At 37.8% G+C, this 22,022-nt stretch overlaps 2 protein-coding genes across 3 annotated transcripts; one reads left to right on the forward strand and one right to left on the reverse strand.

Moving 5' to 3' along the window:
• The first annotated feature begins 6,433 nt into the window (after nucleotides 1-6,433).
• On the forward strand, nucleotides 6,434-10,053 carry LOC146169928 (uncharacterized). Its single transcript, XM_083390482.1, has 3 exons — nucleotides 6,434-6,996; nucleotides 7,964-8,253; nucleotides 9,663-10,053. The coding sequence occupies exons 1-3, from the start codon at nucleotides 6,436-6,438 to the stop codon at nucleotides 10,024-10,026; spliced, it is 1,215 nt and encodes a 404-aa protein (XP_083246608.1). The 5' UTR covers nucleotides 6,434-6,435; the 3' UTR covers nucleotides 10,027-10,053.
• Nucleotides 10,054-14,212: 4,159 nt separating this feature from the next.
• Nucleotides 14,213-21,724, reverse strand: LOC146169929 (protein STPG4-like). 2 transcript variants are annotated; one of them, XM_083389220.1, is made up of 6 exons: nucleotides 21,547-21,724; nucleotides 18,641-18,712; nucleotides 17,247-17,563; nucleotides 16,530-16,584; nucleotides 15,714-15,821; nucleotides 14,213-15,041 (listed from the first exon to the last, which is right to left on the reverse strand). In XM_083389220.1, exons 1-6 carry the CDS (start codon nucleotides 21,700-21,702, stop codon nucleotides 14,928-14,930), a joined length of 822 nt encoding a protein of 273 aa, XP_083245346.1. In that variant the 5' UTR covers nucleotides 21,703-21,724; the 3' UTR covers nucleotides 14,213-14,927. The 2 variants fall into 2 exon arrangements, with proteins under 2 accessions (XP_083245346.1, XP_083245347.1); XM_083389221.1 differs by lacking the exon at nucleotides 21,547-21,724 and adding an exon at nucleotides 19,170-19,332.
• Nucleotides 21,725-22,022: the final 298 nt, after the last annotated feature.

The following is a 22,022-nucleotide window of genomic DNA, read 5'->3' on the forward strand; positions in this document are numbered from 1 at the left end:
AACAACCTTTCCAAATCCATTTGTTCTTTTGTCAAATAATTGTCGAGTCACAATAGTTGTTTACTTCCAAAATTCAGCAGTCTCCAAGCTAAGACGTCACTACCAACGCCTACGACCGTCAGCATCCCACCAGCTGTTGGTTTTCCCATTATGCAACTGACACATCCTATACGCGCGCTTATTTCCCCCAAGCCATGCACTAACGCTGGCGTTTAAAACAGTTTTTAGGCCTCTGGCTGCGCGCGAATCTCGATTACGTTTCTAGTATGTCGTACCCCAAGTTGATGGATTTGTTTTGGCCCAAGGGTGCCGTGTGTCTCATCGCACCATCGAAAATAAAAAGTTTTGCAACCTAAACAGTATAAAGTCGTTGTTTTTTGTAATCTATTTTTTGTATTGAGAGCATCAACTCTCTAACCTAAAACTTCATATTGGCCTAAACGAATTGTGCAGTGTTTTTCAAGATTACTTTCTTATGACGGCACGTTTAGATGAAACTTTGTGTACCGTAGTCATTCCTGACAAAAAAAATCATGGGCCGACCATAAACGATGCGACTCTGGACAATAAAAAAATAAACCAAAGTTTGCACCTAACCTGAAAGGAATATTTCACAGTTTACTGGTAGGCCTAGTGCCCACAAATTTACATTTAAATATAAATCATGGGTAATCTTTAGGGGGGGGGGCAGTTTGGTCAAGTGTTACGAAAAAGAATCGACATTTCACCAGTAACCTTTAAAACCATTGCATGTTGCACAGTTCTATAAAGTACCTAGTCATAGTTGCATCAGCAACCATTGCAAAGCCGCACTTTTGTGCACTTTTAAGAACGGCGCACTTGCCAACTTAGCACATTTTGTTAAAGCCCCAATATCCCTTGAAACAACAACACGCGAAAAAAAACGCGTACAGTGACGCAACGTTGCAGAAGTACGCGCTTGCCAATCCTGCTTTGTTGACGTTCGGGGGCTGCCGACAGATGACAGGAAAACACGAACGCGGAATCACAAAAACATGAAAAGATGGCCGACTTTGTAGCTGTCTTGGAAACTTAACAAAGAAAAATGCTGAGTTTTTATTACAAACTTTGTTTACATGAATGCTAAAATCATAAAAGAAAGGGAAGTTATTTAAACCAGTGTTAGGTTACCTTAAAAAAAACCTGATGCAATGAAAATTACAAAACTATTGGTGCAAAGCGAGTGAAATTCTGTAAAATCGGACCAAAATCTATTAAAAATCGAATGAACCCCCAATAGTGGAAATAAAGCGCAAATAAAAGGCTTGAACAAAAGGGGTCAATGTTTAAACAAAATTCGTGCCTATAAAACTAGTTCTTCGGTGTTTAGGAAACGTAAAACCATTGTTAGAAATATAGTCTATGCTTTTTATAAATAACACCTTGAAGACAATCCACAAAATCTATACAGGCCCCCTATTTTATGAAAAGGTTCTGGTATTCCATCGTCATATAAACTATCTTGTTAAGGTTGACATGAAACCAGAAATGGCGTTAACCTGGCTTAATAGAGTGACGAACAATCTACTTCCCATTCACGTCATTGGAATCACGTCAATCACGCTCTTTGGCCCTGTGTGGAGAACCAGACAATGGGATCGTCTAATGAGCAAAAACACGAAGGAATCTTGGGAGATGGTATATTTCTTTGTTAAAGTTCGTTGTCCTGATTACGAGTTATCCGCATATTGTATCGCCAGTGGTTTATGAATGTTTAAACAATGCATGACGTACTTCTTATTTAGTAAAACACTGGTTTGAATGAAAACCTAACTATAGTAAATTCATAAAAAACGAAAAAATAACAATACAAATAAACTACAGTACTTTGTGTATTCAATAAGATACTTAGTTTGCTTCAATCAATTTGTGTATTCAAGGTTGATTGGTTAAAAAACTTTTTTTTTTGAGGAATCCTCGAAACCTAACAAACTTTGTTGCCAAAAAGCCGAAATTTTTGACGCAGATATTTACCAGGTCTTTATTTATAGTAAAACTGCGCATGCGAACTTGACCATAATGAGTCGGTAAAAGCGTTGTTTACGTAGAAATCAACAACCACGTCACACCAAGCAACAAAAACATCCTGCTGTTTGTTAATTTCTCTTTACATACGCCCTATAATAATATGTGATCGTTTTTACCATGATGGTGGATGTTGACCGGGAAACTTGCACTGCGTAGAAAATAGGAACTGTATAAAGTATTGCAATCCATCAAAATCGTTTTCGTGCCTCGTAATGCTACGCTTACGCTTGTCATATTTTTTGGCACCGAAAGGTTTTGACTTTAATTTTAGAATTGTCATGTTTTCTTAATTACTGCAAATATTTTGTTATTTCCTTTTTTTTTATCTTTAATACTCCCCTATATTTTAACGCAAACCACAAAAATAAACAAAAGGGAAAAATAACAGCATACGTGTACAGACATCACCCTATATGAATTTATCGAGTCATAACGTTTCGATAACTTTAGGAAACCATTTTAACTATAAGCGCAGTATCAATTTCTATATTTTCTAAATCGTTGGATTCAGAGTAAGTGTCAAAGGACTTATGTTTTAATAAATACCAAGTTTTAGCTTGTTTTCGCAACCGAAGCGGTGGTAAAGAATTAAAAAAATGCAAGCAACAACTAATTTGGAAAATAAAACCAACGGGTAGACTATGCAGTTCTAATATAAACAGTATGATTGACAGTAATAGCCAAACAATTTGTGAATGACAGTACTAGCCATATAAAAAGTTATTTCGGGATAGAATGTTTACGCTTAGCTTTACAACCAAGCGCTGAAATGCAAGGGATTGCGAAATCGTTCATCAGGCGGCGTGTTGTGAATCACCAACTTTAGACGACTTAGCAGCCTCGTGACTCCCAACTGTTCCGTCTGCAGAATCAACCTGACTAATATGGCTGCCGTTAAAATTCTGGCGCAACAATTAGTGATGGCATCTCATCCTTATACCTTCATCGGTGTAGGGTCGCCAAATTGCAAGTCATGGCTTTGTCAGCCCGGCTAATCGCCAATCACCGCTGCAACTGGGCTTTTATTTTTTGGTGTTAAGAACAGACAATTATAAGGTTGTGAGCTTTACTTCTTCTTGAATATGATTTGCTGCTTTTTGTCGCGAAAGATTGTTAAAACTTGCAAGACGTGTCTTTTCAAATGTACGTTTTTTGTGGTTTACTTTCATTTGAGCTTTCGTCAGTGCTGTCTCAGTATCACGTAATTTGCAAAAAAGCCAAAGTCCAAGTCAAGTCATTTGACCTGAATAACGAGTCAGTAACATGCCAATTTAATGCCATGACAAGTCTATTCCAAGTCGCGCCTTAATAAATGTTTAACTATTAAAATAAGTAAAATCACTTCTTTCTAAGCAATATTCTCCGAACAAACAACAAAAACGAAGCAAATCTTTTTACTTTCAAAACTTTAGATATATAAATGATAGCTTTGAAAATTAATTTGCCTAAATACCTTAAGTCTGAATTAAGGCTCTTGTTTTGTCTTAAATAAATTCAGTTATTTTACAAACAAAGACTTAAGTCATTGTAACAGTGGGTTTCTCCATATCTATAGATTGGCGGTGGCTAAAAAACAGCTGGCTTTGCACCTGGAAACCATGGGAGAAATATGAGATTTTGGTTTATATTAAGCTTTCTCGCTAAACAAATGGCGAGTTCGGGCAACGCTTTTAAAATTCAACTTCCGAATGGAAAAAAAGCGTGAAACGACGTGAGGTTTATATAAATCGTTTCAACAGCAGTAGGTTTACACATTATCCAGAAAATGTTTCACCGAGCTTCTTTAAGAACAAGCATGATAAGAACGGCAAACATGCTTATTTGTTTACTTAATGACGTATTTTAGACGTATAGAGTGTCAATGACACCAGACCCCCATATTACCCCCCTCAGTGTTGTCGCGTAGTGGTTTTCCTGGAATTTTGTTTTTGTATTTGGTCAGAGCACTTAGCAAAGCGCAACTTGATTTGGTTGGACCAGTGGACGCGGCAATTCTAGTAATTCGAAATATTGCGTTTACAGTCACCTTAAAATCAGCCAGGATTTCATCTTCAAGAAAAAGTTCGGTTTTAAGCAAGAAAAAAAAACTATCAAGATCAGCGGTTCATTCCTACCTTAAACCCGCAGACCAAATGGGGTCCGTGAAACAGTTTTGGGGCGTCAGCGGTTTCTTGTTAAGTTTTCGTTAGAGTTTTTTTGGCTTTTGACGTCGGTCTTTTTTTTGTTCGTGTTTTCCTTATTTTGATGTTTCGAAAATATATTGCAAATCGCCCCAAACGTAATACAATTTCCTTTTCGAACAACTGGGGTAAAGGGTGTAAATAAGCATGATATAAAAACTAAAAAAAGAAAGAAGTCGCTTAGCATAAACAGTCTCAAGTCCCTTGTAAAACACATGGGATAATAAAGCGCTTTTAGACATCTCCCAGATATATATTTTTGCACGAGTGCGGCCAAACCCAATTTCCTGTTTTTGCCATCCGACAAGGCACTGCTTTAAATTGCAACAAGGCTCTAGCTGGCCAGAAACCCGGAAAAGGCGGTCGAATAAGCAGCAACAGTAGAGCATAAGCCCACATAAACAAGGCTATCAAGGCTGTCAAACATACCTCGAACATCGTTCCAGCCAGGTAGGGCAAGCTCGTAAGGCCGACGGACGGCGTTGTGTTTAAGCGATTGCATAAGCGTGGTGGACCCACCATGGCGCGGTAGCAGCAAGACAGGAAGTTGTTTAATGTGCTTGTGTGTAGCCAGCCGCTATCTATCTATATATATAAACGCAAGCGTGCTTTTCAGCAGTTTAGATCGACGCGGACTAACCGGGTGTCAGTCAGTCAGCCAGTCGTCGGCGTAAACAAATATACGAGCGGGTCTTTGTCGCTGATTGCGCACGACTTTTAGCTACAGTTAAAGGTGGAAGTCTATCCAAGCACGTTTAGCCTTCGCTGGCCTCTAATTGCTTTAAGTTTGGTGAGTTTTGTCGAAATTGATCAGTGTCGCAGTCTCTCTGTGTTGAAACCGGTTCAAATAGCCATTAAAAAGTCTGCTTTCGCTTTGTTTTGAAACGAGAGGCGAACTGACGACCGCCAAAATCGAGACTAGTTAATGAACGGGTCAAATTTATTTACATAAACTGAACCCAGCGCCCTATATTGTTGTTATTCATGGTGCGTCTCGGTATTGTAGCTAATATTTACCGTTTATGCACAGAACTTAGTTTCGATTTTTGTATTTTAATGACCATAGTGTAAGCATGTCTTTTTCGCAAAAGGAAAAAATTAAACAGGCAAAAAATGTTTTTCTAGCCTTTTGTGTAATGATTTGAACCTGAATCAGTTAAAAATGAACCAGAGAACATTTTTAGCCCACATATAGGCTACAATGTTAACTACTCTTTGTGGTTTGATATTTCTTGTAAATTATACTTTTAAATATATTCCAACGTTCGTTTTTTGTTCTCCGACATTGAGTTTCTTGCAGTTACTAGTGTAAGATTTTTGTTTACAGCAACAATTGCGACGACTTTGTTACGCAACAGGTGATTATTCTGAGATGTGACCTAATTAACGCAGCCACCTGTAGGTCTCAAACTTGTGACCTTCAGCTTAATATCGATGTGATTGTTGTGACATTTTAACAGGAGCCATGAACTCATACCGATTTAGCTGCAGTAAAAATAAACTATTTGCTGATATAATTTGGCGAATTGACCTTTTAGTTTGAGGGCATAGACAGAGGTTTGTGCATAGAGTTTTTTTTTTATAATCCTGCTCTTATGCAGATAAACATATCAAGTTTATTGTGTGAGGACAATGCAAGGTGTGGGTAAATAAGTTTTGGCGCTGGTCTGGAATCCTACCACAACATACATTATTTGGGTTTTAGGGTGCAAGTTAGCGTTTGGCCTTGTGTAAGTTAGGCATTATTATCAAATAATAAATATAATAGGCCTAATACCCAATCGCTAACCCAAATAATGTGCGTTAATTTAACAATTGTTTGAACGCTGAGGTAGGATTCTAGACCTGCGCTTAAGTTCGCCCCAGATAGATATATCCAACATAGGTGTGACGTATTAAAGGGAACTTCATGCTTTTTGAACATCTGAATGTTAAAAATAATAACAAGGTTCATACAACACTGTGTGTACTTTTAAACTTTAACGTTATTTTAGAGTGTAGCCTACGGACAGATAAAAATTACAGGTTTGCAAAATAATAAACATTTCATTACGTCCAAATTGCCAACAAGTTAACCTTAAACTGTTTTGCAGACCAACTTCCGCATAAACAAAAGGAAATGCGGAAACTTGTATAATATAGTAATAAGCTGTCTTGCTTTCGAAAAAACGAAACTACAAAGACGCCCTCCCCCCCCCAAGTCGTCATGGATTTAACAACAGAATCGTTTACCGGGTCGCCCTTTCCAACGGCCAATTCTACAAGCACCGACCCCTTAACCCCATGTCCCAGGGAAGTGTACGAACTAATACTCGGACTTGTATTCGGTCTGGCCATCGTGCTTTCAAACGTCGCCTCCATCAAGGTGACTTTAGCCCACAAGTCTTCCAATCACCCGGAGAACAAGTACTTTGTCGTAAACTTGGCGGTCAGCAATCTTCTCTGCGGGTTTGCGCTGCTCGTAACCAACACACTGGACGTGTTAGGCGCCTACCAAGTTAGCGGTCTCACTTTGGCCGTGTGCCTTCGTATATGCACCTACTGGGCGCCCATCTACATTCTCTGCGTAATGGCGCCCTACGTAGCCCTTGCAACCCTGGGCTTGGACATTGCCTTCTACTGCCACAGACCCATGGACTACCACCGGCGCATGTCCAGGCTAAAGCTCTGGATAAGCATAGGTGCCTCGTGGCTCTATCCTCTGTTGGTTGTAACCCTAGTGATCGGGATTAACCAGCGGATTCTGTGTGATGTTAAACATTGGGAGGTGAGTTGGCTTTTGATGTTATTAGCTTCCTTGTTTTGCGTTGTGTTAAACGGATGCTTAGGTCTCTATTAGGAGCTCGAAATGCTGGGTTAGGTTTAGGTTAACCGCTAAGTGTTAGTAGACCATAAAATGACGATTCGAGACTTAATTATTTCGCGTAAGCTCTCGTGTGCACAAAATGATAATAAAAAAAGAATCTTTTTTACCTCAACTTAGACCAGTCCTTAGACTACAAGGGTTTAAACAAACTATGCGTTACAATACTTAGCTAAGTTAAGCTTCTGGTGGGATTAAAAATGAAAATATTTTTTTTATCTTGGAATATTTTTTTTCCAGTTACCTTTAATAATCTATTTCTTTTGTTATGTCACGTATTCGAAAAGGTTTTGGGTTAACATTTTCATTCACAAAAATATTAATTTAAAAAACAAAATTTCAGTTAAAGTAAATTAGGGAGAAATATATCACAAAAAATAGAAGAAAGTTCTATACAAATCGCATCCAATATTCCACTAAACTATTTGCAATATAGAATTGTAAAACTGAAAAAATATACATTTTACTATAGGAAATATCCATGAAATCAAGTAAAACGCTTGGCCGAAAATCACAATAGCGATTCTAACCAGGCCTAGGGAGTCGGACTCGGGGCTCGAGACTCGAAAAAGACTCCGTAGGACTACCCGAGTCCCGATACGACGTGTGAATGCGCATTGCCAAATTTGAACCGATAAGGCGGCCAAATAGCATATAGGCCCTATAGGGGGATATTTTTAGATGTGTTGTGTGTGGATCAATTATACAACACCCCAAGGTGCGGATTGCTGATATCCACCTTATTTCAGTTGGGGGCCCTTTTCGGATTGCACGAAATCGTATACATTTGGCCGCAGTCGGACTCGAGACTCTGTATTTTTATTCGATTTACGCTTTCTTGGTTCTAACCCATCGTTGTGTTTCCCCTCAGATGAGCATCTACATCATCCTCTTCCCGCTCCTCTTGATGCTGCTCCCTGCGGTTTTAGTGATCGCCATCTTCGTGCACATCTTCCGCCGCTACCTCTCCACATCCAGACACCTGGCGCAGAGGATGAGCACTCCTCAGGTCTTCGGATCCTTCTCAGACACAAAGAGAAGGATGGTGAGGCGCTTCATCACCAAGTTTTCCCACCTGATCGTCTTTTCCATCTTCTGCGGACTTCTCTACACCTTTTTGACGGTCACCGAGGTGCTCCTGGAAGTCAAGGGCAAGCAGAGGTCAGTACACGTTGAAAATCAAATTTGTATTTTGGAGCATGCTGATTGGAGATTGTAGTAAGACGTAATAAGAATATCAAGTCAATACTGAAGTAGGTAGCATTTTGAATGTTTTGAATAGCTCTTTATTCGTTTCAAACATCATCTGAAATTTATACTTTTTTATTACATTAATTACACTTTTTTTAACTTGAGTATTTTTTATATTTCGGTAGCAAACCTTGTCACTTTTTTATTATGAATCGCTTTAATATCGATTTTTCAATCCTGAGTATATCAAGCCAATGGCCACATACATAAGAAAAGTAAAGCTTTCATACATAATAAAGCTTTTTGAATCATCAACATTTAAACACTTCGCAGTGATTTCAAACCTGGAAAAAACAAAGGCAAATTATCTGTTAGTATTGCAGACTTAACCCTTGGGAAATTTTGTTGATGCCTTACGTAAGACATGGCTTTTGTTAATTCAAACTTATGTATGTATGTCTTATGTTTTGTTAACTTACAAAAAGCTCAGTAAAGGTAATTGGGTCGCAAAAGCTTCGCTCATTACTTACGCCACTAAAGGCATAGTGTTTATGTCGCTGCAAAGTGAAACACAGGTATAAGGTATTGAGAAATCACGCATCTCCACCTAATTACCCCTCCCCTAAGCAAATAACAGCAACATCCCACAATGAACGCTTTGACAACAATTTTCGCAAACATCACAAAAATTATCGTGTCGAGAAGCAAGCCATTTAAATGCCTTTGACCATTTGACCCTCTCATTCAGCAGCACCCCATGACTTTTATTGTACTTTTTGATCGATATTTTAACCCGCTCAAACGACTGCTTAATGTCAAACATCCTGTTGCGAAATTTAGCTTACATTAAATAAAATCCACTATCTTAGTGGTGGATTACATTTTCTTTTATGGATAGGTTTGTTTTTTGAAGCGATTTTACTAGTTTTCTTTAGTTGTGTTTGAACAATTTCTATTGTGAAATTATATGGATGGACTAAAGAATGTCGAACTTAACAATTTTTGCCTAAATTTATAAAAATCAGACAATCTTGGATATTTTTACTTTTTCTGTCAAATTTACAGCAATTTTTTTTTCTGGATTTTTTGCTTTTTGTCAAATTCATAGCAATTTTTTTCCCTGGATGGTTTTATACTCTTTGTGGTAATTTTATAGCAATTTATTTCTGAATTATTTTTTTTGTCAAATTTATAGCAGTTTTTCTCTGTTTTTTTGTATATTTTTTTCGTCAAATCTATAGCAATTTTTTCTCTGGATTTTTTTTATTTATTTTGATAAATTCATAGCAATTTTTTCTCTGGTTTGCTGTATTATTTTTTTGTAAGGCGCACAATTTTCTTTCTAATACTAACGCGGTCTGTTTTCTCATCCTGCGCAGAATCTGTATCTTCTACCGTCTTGACCGCCTCTTCATCTCGCTCAACTCCCTCCTGGCTCCCTGGATCCACTCCCTAGCGACGCACCAGAACCGCAAGAAGTTCAGGAGAAAGATGCTCGCCTGGTGGCAGAACAATTGCTCCGGCGGGAGCAAAGGGGGCATCTTTGCCCCGCGCTCCTTCAGGAGGACTAGCAGCCGCACGACGGCCTTTGTGACGACACAAACGAGCGTTAAGGACCCGGCCAGTCCTCGACAGTTGCTCTCGATTGATGAACAGAAGGTCGCATCGCCAGGACCGGCTTTTCTAATGAGCAGCGTTAAAGAAGCGTCTTACAATGCTTCGGTCGAGGACGCGCCTTCGTAGTATTTCAGTATTTCTTACTTGCAAATCAAGATTTTGATGGAAAGTAGGGCTGTTCAAATGCTATAGCCCAGAGGTAGCCAACACCTGGTAGGTCGCGTCGGATATGTGTTAATAGCTGTCACACACAAGCGAAACATTAAAAAGACCAATTGTTGTCTGGACAAGCCTAATAAGGCGTTATTTGACGTAACAAATTAACCTCTATCGCTGGCTTGGAATGCGATTAACGCTCAAAATGTATAATAAGTGTTCTTGCGACTTTTTTACCGAACCAATCGATCGAGAGTCTCTTTCAGTCGATCGTAATCAAATATAAGTTTGCTACACCTACCATTTTCTGCGAGAGAATGAGTTTTGGCCCTGGGAAACGACGCTCAGGTCGTTTATAGCCTAATGTTCGCCATAATGCACTTCCATGTCGCTGGTAAAAAGGCCACGTCAGTCTTCTTTGCGAGGATGTGCCATTATGTCTGAAGTGACACTTGTGCACTCCTGTAATTGTGTTTTGACTATCCAGGCCCATGGCCCTACGAAAAATACCTTCAAACGCCCCCTATAGATGTGAAAATAAGGACCAAAATTTATAACATGCTTGAAGCAAAATGATAGAGGGTTGTATTGAAATGCAAAATACAAAGACCATTTGTAACTAACGTAACGTTGTGTTTACGTTTTAACTACATATTTTTTTATTTTATACACATTTACAAACGTTCAAATAACTACAAATTTAATGGAAATTGTTTGTAGTTTATCAACGAAATTAATTTCAGATTTCATTCAGTTAAATATATCTATTTCGCCTTTAAGCTGATCCAAACAATCAATTAAGCAAGGCCACCAAAAATTGTTTTTTACCAACTTGTTGCAGTTGTTGCCGTATAAAACTGAAAGTGGGTTGAAGTATAGATTTGTCAAAATAATTTTTTGTTTTACATTTCGAATAGGCTATTTTGCGAATTCGCCAAAATACGTCCGCTTACCTTAAATGTTTTTTTCAAACACAAAATGCCAATTGGCTACTTGTTCTCCTAAAATTCCTTATCACCACCTTTGGGTAAAACTGCTGCAAGTTCATAATATCACGTCCTATGTGTTTGTTATACGTTCTCTTTTTTCTTACTTTCTTCAAATTGTGCTGCGATTTTCTTGTTTCATGCAATAAGTGCTAGTGCTTGAGATTATTTAGCCTGCCAATTGGCGCTGTTTCAATATGTGTGCGTATCTTAGGAGTATCACAACTGTGCCATTTTTCTATCAAGGTTGCTAACTCTTCATTTCAAAGTTACAACGCAATAAATGTGAAACATTCAGCTTATGTTTGTTCCATGCAGTATGTCCGATAATATCGGATCGGAGCCGATACCCGATGCTAAGGGTTTGTATCGTTACTTGTCCGATACAAGAGTAGTGTCGTTGCCGCTTAGATACCAAATTAAATAAGAATTTAAGGCATGATTTGCAATCGCACTAATACTTCCACTTTAAGTAATAATTATCAAAAAATACTAATATAAACTGGCTAATGTTTTTACCGCCCCCTATCAAATCGCCAACCAATTCTCGCACCTCCTTTTAGAATAGCTTAAATAGGAAAAGCTCTGTAATTTTATTTTATACAAGTACCTGATAACACAGTAACGGTACCACAACACCAAAATGTGAGTTAGTTTTACATTTAACTAAGCAAAGAAATAATAATAATATATTTTCTGTCTCTGATTTATTATTACAGCACCCCATTGGAACATTTGTTGCACCCCTTTGCGGCCAGGTGATGACCAGCGAGAGTAAAAACATTAGTTATTAGGTGGTACGCGACCAAAAGAGTTGAAAAACACTCATTTTTGATGCTAAGTCAACTTGATTTCATACACAGTAAAACGCGGTTCTGAAGGCTAGATTTTTCTACCGTTATTAATTTTACCGATTAACGGTTTGCACTTTGCAACGGGTTTTGTATAGAACGTACTTTTCACGTCGTTTATGTGCACAATGCGCTCGTACGACCGTTAAATGTCGAACATCCTTTCTGTGAATATTGTTTGTAAACCGTTAGATGTGGACAGGAATAGCTGAACGGCCTGTACATGATGATTAAAGTGGTCGTTATTGAGCTATAGCCAATCGTTCGTCAGAAAACAGCGGTGGACAAAATTGCGGCTGTGGTAAACAACATATGCGATCGTGAACTGAAATAAAATACAACTTGATTCGGTGGTACAACAACAAAAACTCTTTAGCCACCAACCCGGGAGTTATTTGATGAAAAAAAAGTTTGACTTTGCATACTTTCGAAACAAGCAAGAGTGATAATATTATGTTGAACACCATCATTTCTTTTCCCATTTTTTTTTTTAAGTCTGCTATGTTGTTATATCGGCCCCAACATAAACAAATTAACACATTTATTGTACAACTTTTTCCCACCTTGAAAGTTAAATCTTTTGTAACAAAAAGAAAATTTTATCTTAACAATTAAAGATAAAAGTATCGGCTAGCGGTGGCGGATTAAATATATTTGTTTTTGTTTCAAGGTTATAATTTTGACTCCAGCAACAGGACAAATTAAAAATCATTAACATTAACGTCGGAAATATTGTACAGTCGGAATATTACCTAAATGGCAAAAATGAGGCCTTAGCAAACTTCTACCTACAATCCGAACCTTATGACCAACTCCCTTGAATTTCAACGAAAACCCTTATTCAAACCCACCCCATTACCCGTCCCTAACCCCAAACAGGGGGAACAGTCCGGCGCCTAAACTGATAAGCCCAAACGTCGATACGAAAAGAACTGATGCCAGATCCCAATCTTTCCATGCCCTCTTCCTACGCTATACAGTTATAGGTGTTATTTTCGTCAATTTCTCGACGAGTTAAGGCCTTATTGTGACAAGTTTAGGTATTATCCCGACGATTTTATGTCACATTTAGATGTTGTTGCTGTATAGGTCTTTTATAATGTGTCCACCCTGGCTTAAATCACGTGCAAGCACGACGAGGCCACGCTGTTTTGTTGTAATCCACTTCCTCGTCTCCCTATTAATCTTGTTGCCCTTGCATCACGCGACCAACGTTTCCTGCAAGTTTCTGGTTAATGGCGCAACTTTTCCTTGTCTTAGCCCAGATTGACAGGCAGCCCATAGCAGGGTCGGATCCAGATGTGCAAGTGGCCATGTCCCCCCGTAAAATATATTTTGGCTATGTTAACTACGCAAATACGTTTCTAGTGTCTTATACCATTTTAATAAAATCATTTTAGTCCTAAGGCTCGCTGCTGTTTCTTGCTTTCCGCGAATTGGCAACGTCGTTTTGTAATGTAGCTTTTAAAAGTACACCTGTTCAACATAAAAAAGAACGGACTATGTGGTGTTCTTAATTTCAATTCTTTGTGGCGTCACGTTTTGACGTAACATTATGTCGTCATCTCTGAATTTATTTCGTTGCCCTTCCCAACCAAAATCCCGGATTATGGGCTGCTCGTGATTCTTGCCTTTTGACATTAAAGTGATACGGGGTTCAATGGTTGACTTTGCGCAGGATCATACATCTATCACTTTAAGCGAACACTTGTATATTGATATTTGTAGTTGTAAGCAATAGTCCCACCAGCGTTGAAACCGCTGCGCTCTAGGATAAAAGGAAACTTTTTTGAACTGCGTTTTTTTCTATCGTTTACACATTTACCCATTACATAGACCCTGGGCGCTTTAAGAGAATAGCGTGTTTTAGTGTTATAAACAATTCGTTTTTAAATTAATTCCATGTCATCATCAACAAATGACAATTCATGTATTTAAGTCTAAGTCTTTACTTGCCCAATTCAAGCCTTAGTAATTAACATCAAATTTAAAAGTTTGAAATTAAAACAATTGATGATTGAACTCATTCCATTACTAAAAACTAGTAAACTTTGACTGAATTAGCCACGCCAGAATGGTTAAAAGCTTAAAATATTTTAAGCAGTGGTTAAAGTTTTAAACATAAGCTTGATAAATTTTGTTTGTTTAGGCCTAAAATCTAACCTACAATACCAACAAGAAACCCACAACTCGATAAAATTCTTTAAAACTTAAAAAACTGTTTGAAGCGCTGAGAAAACAAAGGACGGTACGTTGTTTTCATAAATATACGATCGGGCCTTTTGCCAAAACGTAACAAAATTCTGTTTGTTTCCTTGGCTTTGCAAAGAATAGGAACGGCTCAGTGAACAAATACCCCGTTCAAAACGCAACCGAATGTGATGGCGAATCTAGACAATCACGACGCCCATTAATTGTGCCTGACAAGTGAAAGTGCTTTTAAGGCCAAATGGCGACCACAGCGATACATACAATAGAATACATATTGAGAGAATCACATGTACCATATATGGTGTGTAAGGTGTTGGTAGAATAGATGGACATAGTGACTGGGGTTGATCGATCATTTGTATCTTAACCTGATACAGTTGCCTGATATTTCAGGTGGGACGGTCATATGTAACACGCAATGGCGTAATAACTATGATCTAATTTAAAGAACAATATCGATAAAATTATAACGTGCAATGGTAATGTATTCCGCGTTGTCAGGCAAAAATTAGCTTTAGCCCTTGAAATTGTAGTTCTTTTTTTATAAAATAAGATTTTTTATTTGAAATTGCTAAATTACTATAGAAATGCAATCTCATAGCGCCATGCAATTCATAATACGCTCGAAAAAACATTACAACAGAAATACGACGTGCGGTTTACACCAGAATTAAAGTGATCTATTGAATATGGCATTTTCAAAATACGATATAAAAAGGCACAAATAAACGACTCAAAAAGAGAACTAGCCAATTAACTAAGCCTATGGGAACAGCTCCGTTAACAAAGCGACCAAATTTGTGCGAGACATGTAGGCAGCGGTTTAAACTTCGAAGGCATTTCTGAAGAACAGCCCGTGCATTCTTCCCATCTTCATAAGGGTGCTGGGCTGCGGGGTTTGTATTGTGGGGGCGTAGGTTGCCGGACCAGGAACTTTCTGGAAGAAAATGAAATAAAGACAAAGTGAAAATGCGCCTTATATTTGCCACGCTTTAAAACTGATGTTTTAAAGGTGTTTTTAGCACTGCAAACTACGGTTTTCATTTTTGTCTGGGTTTTAAACAAAGATCGTTTGATACCAGTTGAGAAATAATAGAAACAAACAGAAATAACATTTTGAAACTTTAAGTTCTAACCACTTGAAGTGTGTTTTTTATTGTGTGTTAATATAGTTGGCATTTTTCGAACCAAATTTGTCCAAAGTGGTAAAGAGTAAATAAGAATCCCCAAATATATTTTAATTATTATTCGTAATTATGTTTCTGTCCCGGTATCGGGGTTGCCCTGTACCAGACTTGGACAATTGGATTTATACAAGAATTTTTTATAATTAGATTAAAATTAAAATTAGATCATTTTAGTTTTCTCAATTTTGGATTAGAATTAGAATTACCGAATTATTAAAACAAATTAGCCGCATTTTGCTTTAATTCGACTTAGAAATCTAGAATTATCTAGTTGTCCAAGCGTGCCCTTTTCACATTTATTGTTAAACGCAAGTTCATAGCAATACAACTACTTTAAATAGTGGAAATTATGAACTATGTTTGTCAACCTTTAGGCGTAGGGAATTTCATAGGCAGAGATATATAACTAAACAAACACGGACCGTTTGCGACGTTCTGAAGCGAGGTGAGCTTGATTTAAAGCAGGATGAGACGACCGGGCTCTTATTAACACTTCGTGGCTCGTAACTGCCAGGTGGCGGACCTTCTCTCTGTGGAATAAGCAACTCGTTAATGTTTTACAGACACCAAATATACAGGCTTGGGTTTTTCTGTTATTTGCTAGTCGAAGTATATACAAATTTAAACTAGGCTTTAGATGTGATATACACAATTCCGATTGAAAAAATATCCACAATAAGGATTTTCCGATAATATCGGATAGGAACCGATGCAAAGGGTCAGTATCGTAACTTGTTCGACACTAGGGTGGTATGGGCGACGATCTGGTACCAAATAAATGTAGGAATTTAAGTCATGATTTGCGACCCAGTGATTTCTACTTAATTTATCAAAAAAATTAGTATAAGTTAACAGCTGGAGATAACGTTAAAGCAAATTTGACCTAATAACCTGAACAAAGTGCTTTAAACGTTTTAATTTCGTCTATTTTCCTTGTTTAAGCATAGTAATGACGTCATTTGGTATCGAATTAGATCGCGATATTTTTTGTCTAAAAAACTGGTATCTCTATTGGAATAAAATGTTAATTATGGACATCCTTATCTGAAAAATAAATACAAAATTCGGTAATCCCGTTGTTAAATCTTCTGTCACATCATTTATTAATTATGCGTCAGATGAACCTAACTGTATTTGTCGTTGGTTAAAGTTTAACTGACTATTAATTTTGTACTTGTGCAAACCTCTACCTCCACCTAGTGGGCTGTAAAGGTTGTATTTTTTTTAAACAAACTCACCGGGTTAAAATATTTCGTCGGAAATCGTGAGGATTGCGACTTGAAGGCTCCGTGTCTGTAAACACAAAATGAACCGTAAACGTTTAAGGTAGCGGAACTTAAACAAAACACAATTAACCTCCATTAATGTTTATAGTTGAATTTTGGGATTTTAGCGAAGTCATCTGGAATAAATTAAATCCATAAAACAATGGCTGAAATTCAGTTAGGAAGGCAAAATCAAGTTTAAATTAGAAACATTAAAAATGCTTTATATCAGGTTTGCGAAGTCGAAGACGGACTCGGAATAGTTAACTGAATTAAGTTAAATACACAAGACAATGCTTCAAATTTTGGAAGAAGACCTGGATGCATTACATGGTTTATTTTTCCATCTACTTCAGTATGGGTTTTAGTATGTGGTAAATTCTTACCACGTCTTCAACCTCCAACCATTATCTTAAGGGTTATTTGAAACGTTCAACATGTTAATACTTATGCAAGTGCTTGGACATTCTTACTACGTCTTACTATAACCTCCAACCATTATCTTAAGGGTTATTTGAAACGTTCAACATGTTAATACTTATGCAAGTGCTTGGACATTCTTACTACGTCTTACTACAACCTCCAACCATTATCTTTAGAGTTATTTGAAACGTTCAAACTGCTAATACTTCTGTATGGGCTTGGACATTTTTACCACGTCTTAAAACAAAACACGTTCACGAAACTTACGCGATGGGCAGCTTAGCCACAGGTTTCCGCTCAGTCTTGTACTGGCAAGGCGACACGTTGCACTCCCGGTCCTTGATTCCAGGAAGCTCTCTTTTTCTTCCAGCTCCCTTGAACTGATAGGTTAGCGGGAGCTTCTCGAGATGATCAAGGAAGTCGCTGTGCTCGTATGCTCCGGGCAGGAGGACCTCTCCGTTCCTGGAGGACCTAACGCTCTTCTTTCTTCCCTCGTTCTTGAAGTTGTAGGTGGGCTTGATGCGGTCGAGTTCCTTCTCTTGGAGAAAGTCCTTGATGTCGTAAGTTCCGGGTACCGGAGTCTCCTGCGCGGAATTTTAAATAAGGTATTTTAAAACGCCTTCAGTTCCCGTCAAGCCATTTGCAAAAATGTTAACTCAAATGAAAGTCAATCCATTTGCGAAAATTATCAAGTCTAAGTCATGCCATTTTTGCGAAAGTTTTGCTCAAATCCAAGACAATCCAATTGTAAAAATATCTCAAGTCCAAGTCAATTCCTTTGCGAAAATTTAATTCAAATCCAAGTCAAGACATTTTGCGAAAATTAATAAGTCAAGCCATTTGAGAAAATTTAACTCAAATCAAGTTGAATTCATTTCCGAAATTAAGTCCCACTTCAAGTGTCAGTTTTCAATCTAAGTTATTTGGTTCAAAAAAAAAATGGTACATTAATTATCGAACCTGGGTATTTTTCAGATAAGCGTACGACAAAACGAAACAAAACTATTTTAAGTGCAAATAATTTAGGTAAATAACCCATTGTTACCTCAATATCGACAGATTCCAATACGATTTTAGAAGTAGTACTTTAAACCAGGGCTGCGGAGTCGGACTCGGGACTCGGCATTCGAGGAGTCGGTTTGTTTTTTTGGAGTCGAACTCGGGACTCGGGACTCGAGTAAGACCTTGTAAAACTACCCGAGTCCCGAGTCCGACATGCGCATGCGCAGTACCGAATTTTAAAACTGGTATGGCCGCCAAATGGAAATTGTAAAGGTGGAATATTATATGGCGGAATGTTTTCCAACCATGTATTGTGAGTGAATGAATTATACGACAACCCTATGAGTGGATTGCTGAATATCAACGTTATTTTAGTTACGTAAATTGGTGAAATACGGGCTGTAGTGTCCGGGCTGGATTCGGGACTCGACAAAATCGCAAATTTGACCGGAGTCGGACTCGGGTTATTTTTAACCGACTCCGCAGCCCTGCTTTAAACCATTAAGGGTGGAAGCAAAAAGTGTCGTGTTTAAATTCAGAAATACGCGGAACGGGCAAGATTTTTGTTGCATATTCTTTCGTATCCGGGATTTTCTAAGTCAATAACGTTACCAAACACAAAAAACCCTGTGTAAAAACATTCGTGGGCTTATTCTCACCTTGAGAGTGACCCTCCACCATTCCCTGTCGCTCACCGGAGCAGTGAAAATATCTTTCGGTGTGTTCCGGCCCTGCAAAAAACAAGCTTTATTTTTATGAAGCGATACTTAATAATTACACGTCTATTTCTTGTGGACTGGGTTTGGAGACGCAGATAAGAATTATGTTTCATTTTTATATTTGTTTAGGTTAGGAGTACCGTTACAATTATCAAGACGTCATCTAATACCTTATTTTGATTAAAAAGGTTGTTATCTTCTTGTGACATTTTTTAATGAGCTGCATATCTTGTATGCAGCTTCTGTTTTTTTCTGCCATTTCGACAACATTTATTATTCTCTGGCATGCTATCGATAAAAACGAGATTTCGAACAACATGAAAAATATTTAATACTTTTTTCACAAATTGTTAGTCGACTTGACTCAGCACCAAAAACAACAATACGCGAGTTATTCTGTTAGCGGGTTATCTCAAATTAATGCTAAAAAGTAGAGTTGTTCGTTTTTTCCCCGACTCGTGAACCTAACCTTGGTATAGGTGGAGTAAGCCTTCAAGGGAGGGAAAATTGAAGATTCGGCGACGCTGTTAAGTCTTCCTGACAACCCTGGAGTTGTCATTGTGGTAATTTTGTTTTAAGTCCTTCCATTAATTAAGTGACATACATTGTCAGGTTTTAATTGCTTTCTTTAAACTTTCACTGTAATTGGATACTACAAATAATAAATCTAAAACTGGTGCAAACGATTGTGTAGCGTTTTATTTACTCTCTGTCGTAATTTAAGTATTCTTTACAAGCTAAAATTAAATTAGTCAATTAGTGTACAGTTTTGACTCAGTATTTCTGCTGATCCTGTGTTACTAATTCGATTTATTTCTGTCTATGCATCTTGTTGCAAAAGTAAACTTACAAAATTAAAAAGGTTTTAATTAAGGTAAAACGCGGTTTAAAGCGGGCATCCGATAAATGTTTTGATTGGAGTAGTTCACGGGCGAATGTTTTAATAAAAGGAATAACTAAACCTTTCTTTTTTTACCTTAAATTGTGAAAAACTTGATATCTAATGTCCAATCGACCTATAAAAAACTATTAAACTCCAACGCGTTTTTGCTCATAACTGTCACCAAATTCGCTGGACACTTATGCTTTCTGGCTCACTCAAAGAAGCGACAATACATATATAGAACGCCCTTCGGCCTATCTCTCCAACCCGCTGTGGCAATATCGTAATGACCCTGGGTCTGTTTACACAGAAATAAACTTCCATTCAGGCCTGGTTGTCGCCATACACAGCGAATACAAGGCCCGACCGCAGCACTGTACTCTAGTCACAGCACGTGCCAGTAAAACCGGCGCGTGGGTCTCTCTGTCTTTCACTCTCTCTCGCTATGCTTATTGCGTCACATATTGCGGTGTGACGTACAGACGGACTGTCTCCTGTTTGAACGAATACAAATACTGGTGGTTTATTTGCTCAACCTTTGAGGCAATTAAATGCTGTGCTTTTGTGTCTTACCTTGCCCTTCGCAGTTTGAATGTAGGGATTTTACCATATATCGTTGATCCCTTTAATGTATGGTCATACTATTTAAATAAATTAAACTTTTTGTATATTTTTAAGTGAGATTTACAAGCTTAGTATGAGCCTAATTATAAAGATTCATTCGAATTAAGTATTTGACAAAATTAATGATGCCGTTTTTGGCCTAAAATGTGATTACCAAGTTAATATCAAATAAAGTAGCGTTACTAATGAAGTTCAGCAATGGAAATAGTCAAGCAAAGAATATGAACATTAAGCGCTGGTGATTTATTTATGATAAAACCTAAAATAACTGTCATCAAACAGTTCATAAGAACTATCTATAGTTTACGTTGTTTGTATTTGCAGATTTATCTAATAAATAAGATACATAAGACAAGTTCCGTTTAAACGTTGGTAAGTTAGACTGCGTTTAAATGCCGCAAAAAATGTGTTTTCATGGTCCAATGGCTACACAAATGGAGATAAATTATAGGTATTCTTGTCCATTGTGCAGATTTCGATGAACAATAAAGCATTTGGACAATGAATTCGAAATTCTATCCATAAAAAAAATATAAAAGCCAATTTTGTGACCAGTAGCAGGGATACGGAGTCGGTTTAAAAACGAATCCGGCAACCGGGTTGTAAAATTCCAGCCAAATTTCTGACTGTCGAGTCTCGTGTTCGGCTTCGACTCCACAGTCTTGTTATCAACCTATTGTCGTGCCCCTAATAGGATAGATATAAATCAATCCACTCATTGGAGTTTGATAACGTAATAACGTGGGTAAAATATATTCCATGTTATGTTATTTGACCTTTACGACTGTAGTATTATAGGAGCCAACCTGCTACAAACACAAGTCTGAACCTTTTAGTCATAAAAACGGAATACTGTTGGTTGTATTTCGATGAGAGTCCTATAACATGTTTCATCGTCTAGTCTAGGTTATGTTGAAACAAAATGGTAATTTAAATACGGGTGTTTGTTTTGCTGTTCTTATTTAATAGACAGGGCATATCAAGCGCAAATAATTTCATTGGCCAAGTTTACAACACATTAAATAAAGAATGGCATGATATAACATGACCTTTGGAACAATAAGAGATTCCGTCTAACGGAACAACAGCCACCAATGGACAAACAGAATTCGAAAAAAAATATGCTACTCGTCTAGTTTTAAAAAAGTAAAGTGCAGTTTGAAAAGGGGCAGTGGCCGCGTGCAGTTTTATTCACACCACGCTAGAATGATAGCTATGATTTATCTGTGGGCAAAATTCCCTCATCAAAACAGCTATATGGCGTAACCAAAACGGCCATATAGTTCCCAAACGCTGCTCTAGTTCAATAAAAGATAAACTAAAGCACAAACTAACTCACTCTTCTCGGAATGGTCCTCAGCTCCCGGAGTGAGATTGAACTTCTGATCCCGGACATCCGCAAAAATGCTCTCGATGGCCTCCTGGCCACTAGGGGTGTAGTTCTGCTCATCCCGGGTTCCGGATTAAGCCTGAGTTCCATCGAGGTTTTCGCCATTTTGCGGAAAGTTTCAGTCGTTTCTACAGCTACAACCCGTTTTTTGGAGAAATTGAAAATCTAATTTTAAAGCAGTGCAAAGAGTTGCACAACTATTTTTTTTTCTTTTTTCTTAGGCTCTTTAAAACTGGAAAAGTTTGAGTTTCCAGTTTTGCCAGGGATTGGAACAACAGAACTGTAAAAACTTGAGTTGTTCCGTCTGTGGTTTCCTGCTAAGTTGTTGGTTACTTTTAAATTCGCGGCACGTTCATAAAGGAATACTGTTCAAGAGAACATTTCACTTATTTCTAGGTCAAAAATTGGAAGAATTTCTATCCCAT

Source organism: Ascidiella aspersa, chromosome 1 (assembly GCF_963924565.1).
Source record: "Ascidiella aspersa chromosome 1, kaAscAspe10.2, whole genome shotgun sequence".
Classification (NCBI taxonomy): Eukaryota; Metazoa; Chordata; class Ascidiacea; order Phlebobranchia; family Ascidiidae; genus Ascidiella; species Ascidiella aspersa.